The sequence below is a fragment of the Phasianus colchicus genome, chromosome 1 (assembly GCF_987193195.1).
Source record: "Phasianus colchicus chromosome 1, bPhaCol1.hap1.1, whole genome shotgun sequence".
NCBI lineage: Eukaryota > Metazoa > Chordata > Aves > Galliformes > Phasianidae > Phasianus > Phasianus colchicus.
Genome location: NC_143436.1, coordinates 176,466,544 through 176,481,221, shown reverse-complemented (window position 1 = coordinate 176,481,221; position 14,678 = coordinate 176,466,544). Strand labels below are relative to the sequence as shown.

Here is a 14,678-nt window from a genome sequence, read left to right as displayed (position 1 = left end):
TCACACCCCACAAGTGTTATTACCAACTTGTTTGCACCAACTAAAAGTATGTTCATTCAAAGCCAAAATGGCAGAAATGTTCAGATTTGGCATGCCCTAAGCAATGTGCTGTACGTCATCTACAACCATAGAGCACCACTCCAAGAATTAACCTAGTTCTGGTCTTCACGATACTGCCCATGCTAACCAGAATTCTTTAAAAACAATTGAAAAACCTTGTAACTAGTTATTAAAAAAAAACTTCCACATCCTTCTAGTCCACCACTTGCAGTATATTAGAGATAAGAGTGTCCGAAGAATGTTTGACAGGACCTTATCATAAAAGAAATACCAAAAAAGAGCTCTTTCAGAATACTTATGTTATAGTAGTATAGTTTAAAATAACTTTCCTGAGGCTTAGTAGCATATGCCACATATATTCCCATGTAGGCTGACACTAATCTACCTTTAAAGAGGCAATCTTAAATTCATAGCCCCAGATAAGAAAGACTTTTGATTAATACTGAACTTCTCTATTTTATCACTATTCTCTTATTTCCCTATATTAAAAACTTGTCAGATTCCAGAGATAGACTAAGTAGTCCTATCAGGGGTATATGCTAAGCATCAGAAACAGATTATGGTGATGTGGATCTCTGCCAGACCACAAAACGTTACCATACCATAACTCCACTGCAGAGATACCAACCAATGCTACAATACAAGACTTTGAAGTATGATTATTTTTAGAGATTAGACACTTGATTTTTTTTTCTTTCAGAGATTGAAAAGAAACCCATTTCCTTGTGCTTATTTTGAGATTAGTACTAAACTCCCATCAATTAATACTGCGCTACAAAGACCATGGAAAAGCTTTCACAAGAGCTCAGGACCCCACTTTATGAACAATAAACAAGTATGTGTGTTTATTTTTAAGTCAGAATCACAGAATGGCTTGGGTCGGAAGGAACCTCAAGGACCATGAATCTCCAACTCCCCCGTCACAGGCAGGGCCGCCAACCTCCCCATTTAATACTACAGCAGGCTGCCCAGGGCCCCATCCAACCAATCCAAAGAAACTGCCAAAAGTTTTACAGATTAAAGTCACGATCCTCGACTGCAGCACGCTCCAGGATAAGGCCACCTTTGCTTCTTAGCATCAGTCAAAGCCACTGACAAAAATGAGACAGCAATGTGTGCCAGTTATCTTGAGAAAGTGGAACCACCACAGCAGGAAGCCATCATCACCGGCACTTGCAGATGGCATCCGTGTGCTGTTTGGTACCCACATCCCACTAAGGTATCCATTTCCTTTTTTGGTGGAAGAACTCTGCCAAAACAAAACCAGAAATGTATGTTTTTACTCTCTTGATTTGTATGGGATACAGAAACTCATGGAGTTTCCTGCTTGTTTCTGTCTCCATAACAACAGTATTACGGAACAAAATCTCAGCTGAACTCTGCCACAGTGTTTCCTTTTAATTCTAAACTGAATCACACACAAAAATTTAAGTTAAACCAGCAAACTAACAAAAACACATAAACCCACACAAGTGTGATGCGCCACTGGCAAGCTATTCTCAGATTTCTTTACCAGAAAGTAGAAAAAAAACTTACAAGACACTGACAGTAATGCCACAATTGTGCAGCAAAATGGGGATTTGGCTGACTAAGTTCCTAGTCGTGGAAAATATACACTACATTTTTGTCAGATTTCAACATATGTGCAGAGTCTCAATGCAAACTGCGGATGGTTTACCAGCAGCAACTCATTTAGCCTCTGCGGAGGAGCCAAACCATCGCAGCTAGTGCTGCAAAACACACTGCATTTCCACAAATACGTACCAATGCTCACGTGCAACAACGTTTAAATGTTTCCACACAACTCTATTGCTGAGGCCCAGCAGACCCACAAGTCAGAAGGTCTTCACCTTTTCTTTAAATGTTGTATTCAAAAATAAAAAGATCTCCTGTATGCTTTCAGAAAGCCCATTTAGCAACTTTCCCCCCACCTCCCACATATTTCCTTTCAGATACAAGAGCTATCGTACTGAACTGCATAAAGCTATCTGCAGAATCTCAGCTGATGCCTCCATTTATTTATTTATAATTGTTGCAGGCTGTTGATTCTTCATTCTTCTCTTCCATTAGTGTTTCCTTCCATCTGTCAATTTGTATTTGTCTGGATGTATACCCCATAAAGCGATGAAGGGATCATTTTTTAAGATGTTCTGCAAACTACATGTAACAGAAACTGTCAAACATTAAAGGCTGTCCTTCTAGCTGAGTTTATAGGGTAACTTTTAAACAATAAATGAAGTTCTAAAGCCAGATCTTTGAATGAGGCTAAACCCAATGAAGAGTTGGGGTCTTAAAGTTTAGATTTCACATGAGAACAGCGTCATTACAATTCCTCATTGACATTCTGCTCATTTCCAGCAGCTTCTGAAATGAAAGCATCACACTCAGTCAGAGTCCTTTAATAATTACGGTGAGCTGAAGTTTATGCATGCAAAATCGTGGCAGGGAAGGCTTGCTACTTTAGCAGGCTCAGTTAACTGCAAACAGACAATGTTGAAAAGAGCACTGATCAGCAGCTCTGCCTTTCACTGTACTTGCAGTGAGAAATAACCAAGCCAGAGGATCCAGACCTACACAGAGCAAAGATTGAAAATAAGCCGTACTATCTCTTTTACATAAAACCACAAGAATGATTAGTCACATTCCAGATATTTCTGGATTCCTGCAAAGTAGAGTAGCACTCAGAGGCTGAGTCAGAACCGAGCTCTCCGTTCTTTTCCCTATTGCATAAGCACATGGGGGGCATCAAAAGTTGACATTCTGACTTTTGCTCAGAAACAACAGTGACCGATCAGAAGTATAAAACAAAGCCCTCTGACTGCATATACCATGACCAGGACTTTCAACACTCACAGAAGTTGTCCTAAGAAATAATCCCACATTAAAAATAGAGAAGTCCATCTTCCCTCATTTTGTAGACATTCTCATGAAGCTTTGCCTACTTGGTCTGCTGTACTGTATGGCTCACCTTCCATACAGCCTCAGGCCAAGACAAAGAAGAGAGAAATGGGCCTGGAACGATCTAAAATAAAATGCTGATGGGGAAAAGTTAAGTTTAGATCCATGCAAACAGTAGCACAAGCACTGAGGCACCTGAAGTTGGCACCAATTCCAAAGAGCCGCCACTCATCCCCATCTAGTCCTGACTGTTCTGTCTGTATTCCTCAGATAAAGCTGGCAATTTGTTTTTAATGTGCACAGTTCAATGTCTCTGCTGTAGAGGTGATCATTTTGCTACAGTCAGACACTCAGCATTTGGTTTTTGTCTTTCCGTCCTGCTGGACCCTGCCAGCAGTCACTGCTGGCTACCCTGTGCTCCCAACAGGGGAGGAGCTGAATGTCCTTCAGTACCCATTCCCTCTCCTATTTCATGGAGTTAGAGAACAAAACTGGAGTGAAAAAAGTCAGGTACCAAGGACAACAAGGGTGAAGGGTGAGCAAGAAGGAACGATTTGCTCAGTCAGCCTAACTTACAGTGCTGCACAAACAACACCCACTGTCTCATCCACAAGTTACACCTGCCTCTGCCTGAATAAATAAATAAATAAAAAATCATTGTTCTGGAGTATGTTGAATGTGTTAGAATGCCATGGAGTTTCCGTTACCGTCCTGTATACAAACATCAGCTGCTACTAAAGTGATTTTTGTACTGTTGTTAGATCCGTAGGTAAGACTTTCTTTTCTCTGTGGAACAAAAAAGGGGAGAAAGGAAAAAAAAAACCATAAATCTACAGAAAGGTACTCTAAATATACAGATTCAGTATCAAGCTCTGGAAAGTGTATCCCTGGTGCTACTGTAGGTAACAGATAAGGTGCATTCTGTTACAACAAACCCCGCCTTTTACCACCAAAGCTGGCTCATCCCACATGGAGTCAGTCAGGAAGGAGCTTCGGCAATTTTCAAAACAAAGGAAATGCATCTGCTGAAGAAAAAGCAATTCCAACAGAACTGTTATGTATGACTTCTTACATTTTGCTCCAATCCACCACAGTACTATGAGTGCGCAAAGCATGGTCTATGTTCCAAGCATATTATAAGGATACTTTTCTTAAAAAACTATTTAGGCTGGATGAAGAACGTTAAAATTCAACCAGGTACCCCTTTAAGCTTCTCCTGCCTGAACCTTATTCAAGGATGCAGAGATGCTCCTAGTGCTGTGGGACCAGATGTATATATATACCCAACCTTTTCCTCTTAGCTATCACTGAAACGGATTACAGATGTTACAGATACTATACACTAAGCTAATCATCACCATTCTGCATTAAACTTCCAAAACAACATGCACACACAGTCTTCCTTCACTTACTTCCCTCTTCTAACACTTCCATGTACACAAGGATTTCAGACCACGAACCCTCATTTTCTTGTATATCTGCAAACACGTAACACCAAACATTGTTTTGTTCAATCATCTCCCACGCACCACCACCATCTCTTATGTTCAGCATACAGATTCAGTAGGTACACGTAATACAATTGAAAATACTCAAGTCTATCAACTCTTGAGGATTTATCTAATGCCACACCAAAAAAAAAAAAAAAAAAAAAAACCAAATCCGCACCATGAGCCAAATGCATTACTCTTGATTACCACTCAAATTCAAAAAGAATTTGGAATTTGATATCCCAGAGGGCACACAAAGAACAGCCCGGGAAGAAAAAGCTGGCAGAGCCTTTTTGTACCTAAAGAAAATGCACCAATGAAGGAAACAGCAAACAGCACAATGCTTTTCAGTCATATGGAGCCATTTCTGCAATGTTCCAAAGCCCCTGAAGAATTATGTGCATAAGGGGAAGTATTATAAGAATGTACAAAGGAGATTCAGCTTCTCAAATTCTTCTGATAATGCCTAAGAAATGGATACTCAACTGAGTAAGAACTTTTGGACTGAACCTGGTTGTTGGTGGTTTTGAGTGTGTTGTCACACCGTGGTTTGTTGGGTTTTATTTTGTTTTTAAGAGCTTGTTTTGATATAGTTGGCTACAGTTCTTAAACTAATAGCAAGCTATTTTCTTTTTGTCAACTTTAAAAAAAAGTTATTGGTTTTGAGTCCATAAAGCACCTCACAATGCTTCACGAGTAGGAAAGAAAATACAACTTGAAAGCAGCTCCACTATCAGTCCTTCAAACTGTAGCTGCTACCAAATGGCAACAATAATAGGTTATCTGATAAAATTATTCAACACATTCAAAGATGCCCTGCATCTTCACAGTCACCAGTAATTATGGGGGGGGCTTCAGACTCTAGAAAGGTAGTATGGTGTTCAAGGACTACTCCATACATGTCTAGTCCTCATTAAGTTAATGAAACTACACAAGTATAGAGGCCAACAGCAGCAGGTCTCATTCCAGGAGTAGAGTTTTAGCCTTTAAGTAGAGTGTATTCCTAAGGAATAATGCAACACAAACTTATGATGCCCGGAATGCAGTGTGTCACTATCCAGGTTACTAGTGGAATGCAAATGATAAAATGCTATGTTAATTATTTGAGAAGTGATGTTGAAATGGTAAGCAGGTAAAATCTGCTGTAGTTCTGGAAAGAAGTCAACCAAGCTCATAGAAGAGAAGGCTGGATCAAACTACGTCTGCACACAAACCCAAAGCTTACTGAAGGAATTTATGTACAGCAGATCCTCAGCATTTCAAAGGTAGGACAGGAAGACCACATTTTAAGAAGCACCAATTATAATAGTTTTATTATTATTATGAGAGGGTTAGTTCATGCATCTGATACTTTGAAACATAATTATTATAATACTCAAGTAATTCATAGCAGATTTAGTAAACGTGACAGAGCCCTCATAATACAACACCCCACCACAATGATGCCAACTCCTACAGAAGAATGGGATTTTTTTTTTAAATGCAAATTACAGAGTGGGTGGATAAAGAGAAATGTAAACTGCAAAATCATACAAGTAAATAAAAACATACATAAACAAGGTGACAGCCTGCAAGTGCTTCTCTTTAAAAAGCAATCAAATAACAATACCATTTTTCCTCCTGAACAAACTCCTTTGAAATAAAGAGGACACCGATAAAAAAAAAAAAAAAAAGACTGAAAAACGAGTTTTCAAGTGCTCTTTCTACAAATTATATATTAAGTTACTGACTGCATTTAATCATCTTAATTTCTACAGCACACTTAAAACTTGATGAGGGAAACTGCAGCTAAAAACGCAGCAACTGAACAGAATGATCCTAAGACAGACCAGAATATGCCTGTTCACTTGCTTAAATTATATTGACACCGGTGACATCTTCATTCAAACGTCTTTGTAATGACTCAATATTTAAACATCGCTATGGATAACAAGCTTCTTCCTGACCTGAAGAAACAGAGCATCTCCAGGCCTACACATCACTATCCTCATTACATCATAATGACAGGAAGAAACAGTTTTAATAGAAACAAACTATTCTTTCTCCTCTCAAGATGCGTGTATCGTTATAAAATGGAGTCCTTGCATATGAAAGGTGCATCCTGGCCCCCAGGACGGAGGGGTGCCTCACACTCAGGCCCGGCTGAGAGGAATTCAGCACTCCATGCCATAGCCAAGAGCTCCTCTAGCTGCTCTGAGAGTTGAGCACCCAGCTCCAAGCTAGGCAGGGGCTGCAGCCGGGCCATAACATGCTGACATCTGGGAGTGGGAAAGGGGCTCAGAGCACAGCCAGGGAGCCCCTAGCAAGAGATGAAGGAAAATAAACAGCTGAGACAGTTGAAATTCAGTCATGAGGAGAGCGCTCCCTATATTTCTTCCCAAAAGGCAAAATATATTTTTAGTGCTTGGGGAGGGAGGGGCTGGGAAAGCTCAGGACTGTGGTTGTATTGCACTGTTCCTGCTCTCTTGACAAAATTCACTCCTTTGGGCTGCAGTAGAAAAGCTGTGAAGGAAACAATGACATGAAGCATCCAGACAATGCCATTACTTCAACAACCTATTTATCCTACACATGGACTATGAGCTGAAACAAGGCTCCGTCTTCCTATTACCACCACTGCAGGTTATGCTCAGAGAACAGAATTTCACCCTCAATAAAAGAAAAAGCTCGCTGCTTTTGGACAGAGTGCCTATAAACATTAACCACTGCATGGGGATAAGAGAAAATATTCTGCTGCAAGAACAAGGAGCAAGCTATCCAGTCACAGCCGTGACATCCCGTTCCCCCTCAACCAAGTGACGTATAGAAATGATGGCTGGACAAGATGATCTCGGTGGTCTTTTTTAAGCTTAATTATTTTATGAGATGCGGGCAAGCCACCGGCAGAGCCCACTGAACGGGCAGAGCTCTGCCATCCCTCCGTCACAGCACCGCGCAGGCTGGCGGCAGTCCGCCATCGGGAGCACCAGGAGTGCCCTTGAGAAACGTCCAGGCTGCAGCGGGTGCACAAACGCTCTCCCTGGGCAAACAGCGCACGGGGATTTCTCTCTCGCTCCTGACCCGGCATCACGGAAGGGGGATTAACTTCACACCAGCTTCAGAAGGCAGCGTCGGTAGGGAACTAGCGAAGTTTGCGTGAAGCAGGCGGCTGAGACGAAACGCGAACGGGTTTAGGAGAAAAACCAACACAACGGGCCGAGGCAGGAACCCTGCGGGCTCGGCTTCGCCTTTCTGTTCCCCAAAGCGGGGCCCCTCCGCCCGCCGAGCCCCGCTCCGAGCTCGGCGCCGCGGGTACGGCCGGGAACCGCCGGGTCCTCCAGCGGGCAGCCGGGATTCCTCTCTCGCCTTCCCACGCCCCTCTTCTTTCCACGTTCTCTGCCAAAAGGGGCCTCAGTAAACGCTATTCCACGATAATGGCACGAGAGAAGGAGCGCGGCACTCACCATGTCAGCCGGAACGCTGCTGGACATCTTGATATCCCTCCGACGCTCGGACACCAACTTCGAGAGCAGAACGAGAAGCAGCGAGCGGAGATCCCCGGCCCGAGGCCGGCGTGGGGCGGCGGGGCCCTGCGGAGCTCCGGGCCGAGGGCTGTGCCGGGGGCGGCGGCTCCGTCAGCGGCGGTGCCAGGCGGGGCGGGCGGCACTGCGCCGCGACATGGGCTGCGCGCGGCTTTTCCCCCTCGCGCTCTTCCTCCCCGGCGAATAACGACGGGGTGATTCACGGATAATGGGGCGGCCGTCACCTCCTCATTAAGCGCCGCGCTGCCGGCCCGACTCGCTGCCCTGGGGCCGGCGGGGCCCGGGGGAGGACGCCGGGCTCGGGCCTCCCCTAGGCGGGCTGCCGCATGCAACAGGCTCCGGCGGGGACGGCCCTGCGGCTCCGGGGCTCGGCGGGGCCGTTCAGCGGCTGTCGCCTCCCGCAACCTCAGCTCTCATCGCCGCCTCCTCCGCCTCCTCCTCCTCCTCTTCAGCCCGCCCTCGCTCCCTCCTCCCCCCACCCCCCGCCGGCGCGGCAGGCTCGCCCCCTCCCCTCGAGCTTTAGCGGCGCTGCCTGGTCGCGCCGCGAGCCGGGGAAAAGCCTCCGCTCAGCGCGATGCCGGCCCACAGCCGCCCCCTGTCATCTTCGCCTCAAGCCAACATGGCGTCTGCCGAGCCCGGGCAGGGGACGCGGCAGGGGAGAGACGGAGCCCCCCCACCCCTCCTCCCGCCGTCACGCGCCGCCGCCCCGCGGCACCATGGGGCTTGTAGGCGGCCGGGAGGCGTGGCGTGGAGGCACGGCCCCGCCCCGCCTCCCAGCGACGGTTGCCAGGGCTGAGGGTCATCCCAAAGCGTGCCGTTTGATGGACGAAATGGCTCCTCTAAGGTTCACGGGGGAAATGACGACTTCCGTGAGGCCAAGAGGATGAAAAACGCGTCCCACCGCTAAGGCGTGCCTGCAGGTCTTTTCAGGGTGCCCCGTGATGAAATCACAGAGATGCAAGGGACTTCTGGGGATCACCGAGTCCAACCCTTCCTAAAGCAGGTTCCCCGCAAGAGACCAAGAAGCAATTAAAACCCACTACATTCAGACTGAACATAAGAACATGCTGGTTTTATGCAAAGGTGGCCAAAGACTCACAGAACCATAATCATCAAGGTTGGAAAAGACCACTAAGATCATCAAGCCCAAGCACCAGCCCATCCCCACCGTGCCCACTGACCACGTCCTTCAGTGCCACATCTCCATGGCTCTTAAATATCTCCAGAGGTGGCGACTGCACCACCTCCCTGGTCAGCCACTGCATTACCACTGTTTTGGACAATAATTTTTTCCTAATGTCCAACCTGAACCTTCTCTGGCAAAATCATTCCTTCTTGTTCTGTTGCTGTTACATGAGAGAAAAGGCCAGATCACATCTTGCCACAACCTCCTTTCAGGCAGTTGTACAGAGAGATAAAGTCTCCTCTGAGCCTCCTCTTCTCTGGACTGAACAATCCCAGCTCCCTCAGCCATTCCCCATCAGTGCTCCAGACCCCTCACAGCTTCGTTGCTCTTCTCTGGACACATTCCATTCCATGGTCTCATTGTCTTACTTGTAGCGAGGGGCCCAAAACAGTAATCAAGGTGCAACCTCACACGTGCCGAGTACAGGAGGTGCTCGCACAAGTTGCCCACAGATCTACCAAATACATTAGCAAGGCTAGAAGGGTCCACTAATTAGAGGAGTGCATGGAGACGTGTTTGTATTCCAGTGCTGTCAAGCCAACAGAGAAAAAAAGATCAAGAAAGCAAAACAAGTGGATGGAGCTGTGACACATGCAGTGTAGTTCCCTCAGGAGAAGTTCTCTTGTAAAACCACAGGAAATTAGGGCAAGTTTGTTTCCTTTCAAAGGGAATCCCCTAAAAGTTGGGGACTGTTGTCCCTCTTTATGACTTCCCACTGTGTGCAACAATCTCTGGAGGTGCTGTCCCCTATGGAGCTTATAACTCTTTGAGAAAAACTCCAAAGCGGTATGAAAGCAGTATAGGCTTTAAAGGACATATTTGACTGCAAGTATTTTGGTTAAAGGCACAGGAAGAGTTGGGAGGTCATCAGAAATGACCCCACATTGCTGTCCATGCTGTCACACTGTGTGACTTTAGTCCTTATCTCCCTGGATTGCTTATACTGCAAGTTTCTGGAAGGGCTCTCTGGCATTTGAAGAAGCTGAGAGCTGGGCCTTGTCAGCCTGGAGAAGAGAGGGCTCAGGAGCTCTCCATGACATATATAAATGCCTGATGAAATGAGGGAATGAAGAGTCTGTAACCAGGCTCTTCTCAGTGGTTCCCAGCAACAGGCCAAGAGGCAATGGGCACAAATTAAGAACTAGTGAATTCAACCCAAACATAAGAAAATACATAAGAAATATAAGGTGGTCAAAAGCTAGCACAAGTTGCTCAGAGAATTTGTGGAGTCTCTGCCAGTAGAGATACTCAAAATCCATCCGGACACAGTCATGGTCATCAACTGGGCATGGTTATAGTCAATGTGATGGGGCTGACCTACAGGTAGATTGGACTACGTGACCTCCAGAGGTTGCTTTCAACCTCAGCCCTCCTGTGTCTGTGATGTTTTTGTACTGTATATAATCATCACCAACCTGTCAGGTCTTCAAGCCAATGTGATAGCAAGGCTTATAGTTGCGGGAGTAACAGCATATTGCCAAAACATTGCTTTCTTTTTCTTGAGGGACAGAAAAAGTGGAAAGGTTCCTCTTTTTTTTCCCTAACTTTTTGTAGATCATCTAACTAATAATATCCATAGATGAAGGTTGAAGGGGTGAGCTATGAAGGATGTCTCTTCGTTTCTTCGTCCCAAATAATCAGCATTCCTGAGTATGTAGGTCTTCTTTAAATCAGGAAGACTTACATGCTGTATAGAGAGTATACTTAGAAAATTATCAATTAAAAAACAAACCAACCAACCAAACAAACAAACAAAAAAAACCCACAAGCAACTCAAGTATTTATTTATTTGTATGCCTAACAGCTTAAGTTTATATGGACTCCCAAGATCTACTGCAAAGTTGTCTTACAGACCAACCCATTGCTCCAAGATTACAGCAACCTTGTATAAGTGTCTTGAAGGGATCTTTGGGGTGCATTAGCAGGTGCCCTGCCCATGCCCACTCATAGTAGGGATGAGAGTACAGGCATCACGTCTGCTTCTCAGGAACCACAGCTCCCAGCTTTTTTCTCATGTAACCTGAAACTCGTGGCAACTCAAAATGATGTCCTGACCCTGCTGTGACAGCTGGGGAGGAAGGTGTGTGACCCTTCCCATATCCTCTGCTTCCAGGAGGCAAGGCATATAGCAGGGAAGTCTATCCTTCTACAGCACACAGCATGAGTTGTCAAAGGCTATATGGAAGTACTCATCGGTAGAGCAGGGAGAGGTCCATGTGCCCAAGCACAGCAGGCAAGTTGGAGTACCAACAAGCACAAGAAAACTGGGTAGGGACTGGCAAGGCAAGGAGGCAGCAGTAGGACACATACACTCCATCGGCAATGGCTTTTCTGAATTATTTAGATGGATTAGCTCATTTGTGCTGCATTAAGATAAGCACGTCCATAGGATGGAACCTGAGGACAAAATGCAGAAGATGTAGAGCCTAAATCAGCATGATTGTGTATTAAATGTTCTCCTACCTCTATTTTTGCAGTCCTCTAAAAGGAAGGATCACACACCTTCGGTGCAGTCAGGGACTGTCATTGTCACTTCTGTTGGTATGCTCAGGTCCAACAACTTTTCTGCCTAGCACTGTGCAAGTGAGTATCAGTTCCTCTCTCTGACACACAGCTGAGCTTTCCAAAAGATAGCATGAAAAATTACCTTTTAAACTCATTATTACAAATATAAATCCACAATTATAACTGCAGGCCAGGACGTCTCTACGTTAGTGCTGCACAGTATAAACAGAAAAAAGAGTTTCTGTCCTGAAAGGTTGACAGTACTGTGTTTACTCCACAGTTGACATTTGTTTCACATTTGTGTGACTTTTTTTCTCAGCTCTCAGCTATGATGATATGACACAAACGAATGGAGGACCCAGCACAGGTGGCACATGTTGAAGCTCATTTAAGGATGGTTGAGTGCTGGACAAATGAATAAAAGGAGAAGCTTCACAACCATCCTCACTGGAATAGTGTGGGCCTGTGCCTTACACATGACAAAAGAGATAAATTCCTACTGGATTTGTAGAGGTGAGGTAATGTATTTGAAATACAGTGTGGTCGAGTATAAAACAGAAAAATATCTTTTTCTCTTTGGCATGTATTAAGAAAGGCTGTTATGATAGTATTCATTTCACATCCACACAGAGAGGAAATGAGAGTTGTGGTCAGCAGTAGTCAGCTGGAACAAGGGACCCTGAAAAAGCACAGCTATAGCCTTGCATATGGGATCAGCTTGCAGCTAAACACCGAGCAAGTGCTGCAGGCACACAGAGCTGAAAACAAATCTTTCCCACATCCAAGGACTAAGCAAAAAGGGAAGTGCTGTTTAAGAGAAGTGCTCACAATATGAAGAGTTCTGTTTTTGGGGCCTTATTCTGTACTCAAACAAGCAAATCCATTTCCATTAACTCTCACTTGCAGAACTGGCATGGAATTTAGATGTCAGGGTACAAAATCATTCATCATCATCACCCTTTGTCAATTTATAGAGGAAAATGATGAAGTGTACAACTACTGTTTTGCTCCTCATTTGAGGAATCTGACGTGGCATGCATAGACGTGTTGAATCTTGCAATGCTGTATTTATGTTGATAAGACTTATGCCATATCTCTTTGGGTAGGCTGGGGCTGTATTTTAGTGTTTAATTGCCACTGGTACTAGTTGAAACCCAACTCTGTATCAAGATGTGTTTAACAGGAATAAAAGATCTGTAATTCTAAATCTGATCAATAGTCCAGCTGATGTGTTATTGTGTCTGTAGCAGTGACCAGCATCAAATACTTCAGAGGAAGACTCAAAAAGCCCCACAGTGGACAATCACGTTATAATCTGCTTATTTGGTTAAGTTTCTACTGCTGCCAAGGATGCAGAAGAGTCTGGTTTGTGCCCTGAAGCACAAAACTTCATGTCCTTTATATCCTTAATGGCAGAATAACCCATCGATAACATGTAAGAATGACCACCATTTTTCAAAAGAGCAGTGCTGTCTCCTGTTGGCTGTTATTGCTGGGGCTAGAGAACACATTGAGTCCTCCCTCCTAAACTGACATTAAAAGCTTTCAGGCCCATAATATACTCTGGTGTTTTTCATTTGAGGCAGGCTGCAAACAGGAGCATCTTCAGGAGAAGGAGCAGTGACAGAAAGGAAATTACTTTTAAGGCAAGAATAGCCATGGCTTCTGGTTTCCCTGCCGGTTTTTAGAGCAGCTTGGGAGGTAAAAGACTCCTTAAACAAAGGGTTTAATTCTCCGTGGTTTGGCTGAAGGACAGATCAGAATTCCTTCCCTCTCTGGCAGCCACAGAAGCAAGATACCTAGGGCAGCAAGGAACACATGGGGCTAGTCAGCAGGGTACTTTTAATACCTTTATACAAACATGCAGGCATTTTTTTAACTCCTACTGAGCCAAACTGGTGCTTCTGTAAATCCTCAGATTTTGTGTTTGCAAATACTTTTTTTCTTACTAAATTGATTCATTTCCATTGCACATTGGCATATTGATTTTTTTGCTTCTTTGTCTTTTCTGTGTCAAGCCAGAACAGCATGGGTGTCCTACCACATCTGATGTCAGCAGACTTCTGGGAATAGCATTTAGTAGCTCTCACCTGTCCCAGTGCTAGTAGGGATGCAAAAAAAAAAAAAAAAAAGACGTTTGAGGTTTTGTAGAGTTTATAATACATGGCGATGGCCATAATTGTGGCTTATTTATTTACCTTTTAAGTTACTTGTCATGCTGATCTTGCTGGAAAATAAAAATCCACAGCGATTTTAACTCACACTGTATACAAAAACAAGATGGTAGGAAACAAACAAGTAATACTTTGTGCCAGAGATTATTTCTGGCCTTTCGGACCCAGCCAAAGCTGGCAGGAACAGTGCTCTGAAAATCTAATGGGCGTAGCTGTAGAAAAGGAGATAGGGCGTATTAGTGTTCCAGGTACCAACATTGTAAATTGTGCTGGGAAACTCCTAAGAGGGTGTGAGGACTGAGAGGAAGGTACAAAGGTGGAATACAAGGCAGGGAAGAATATTCTGAATAAGAACAAGAAGTCTCTGTGCCTATATTTGAAAGGGTTCAAACCACCAGCATTTAGAGGTAGTTTAACTACTCGTACCTCTATGAATTAACAGATACATCAGTCCAGTCCATACAGAAAAATTACTGAAAGCAAATGGAAAATATCCTGAATTCAGCTCGGACAGAGTTAGTTTTTTTTTCTAGTAGCTGATATGGTGTGTTGTTTTGGATTTATGATGAGAACAATGTTTACAACACACTTATGTTTTAGCTGTTGCAAAGTAGTTTTGACATAGAGCCATGCACTTTTCAGCTCCTCCCACTGCCTGGCCACAATGGAACTGGGGGTGTGTGAGGAGCTGTGAGGGGACAGAACCATGGCTGCTGGTTGAAACAAGCCAAAGGGATGTCTGATACCATGTGGCTCAGCAATAATGCTGGGAAGTTAGCCAGGGGTTGCTTCTCACAGACTGGCTGAGCATCGATCAGTGGGTGGTGAGCACATTCCTCATTTT

At 44.5% G+C, this 14,678-nt stretch overlaps 1 protein-coding gene and 1 long non-coding RNA gene across 3 annotated transcripts in view; one reads left to right on the top strand and one right to left on the bottom strand.

The window, feature by feature from the left end:
* The window catches only part of UBL3 (ubiquitin like 3), a 56,902-nt gene extending 48,239 nt beyond the window's left edge, over positions 1-8,663 (bottom strand). The window contains exon 1 of the mRNA XM_031615831.2: positions 7,892-8,663. Within this exon, the coding sequence (XP_031471691.1) occupies positions 7,892-7,918 (27 nt within the window). The 5' untranslated portion in view covers positions 7,919-8,663. The remainder of the gene's footprint in view (positions 1-7,891) is intronic.
* A 138-nt stretch (positions 8,664-8,801) lies between these two features.
* On the top strand, positions 8,802-12,881 carry LOC116244251 (uncharacterized). Of its 2 annotated transcripts, XR_016463143.1 has the most exons (4): positions 8,802-9,086; positions 11,633-11,738; positions 11,980-12,173; positions 12,291-12,881. It is a non-coding gene; the product is annotated as an uncharacterized LOC116244251 (long non-coding RNA). The 2 variants fall into 2 exon arrangements; XR_016463136.1 differs by having other exon boundaries at positions 11,980-12,881.
* The last annotated feature ends 1,797 nt before the right edge of the window (positions 12,882-14,678 follow it).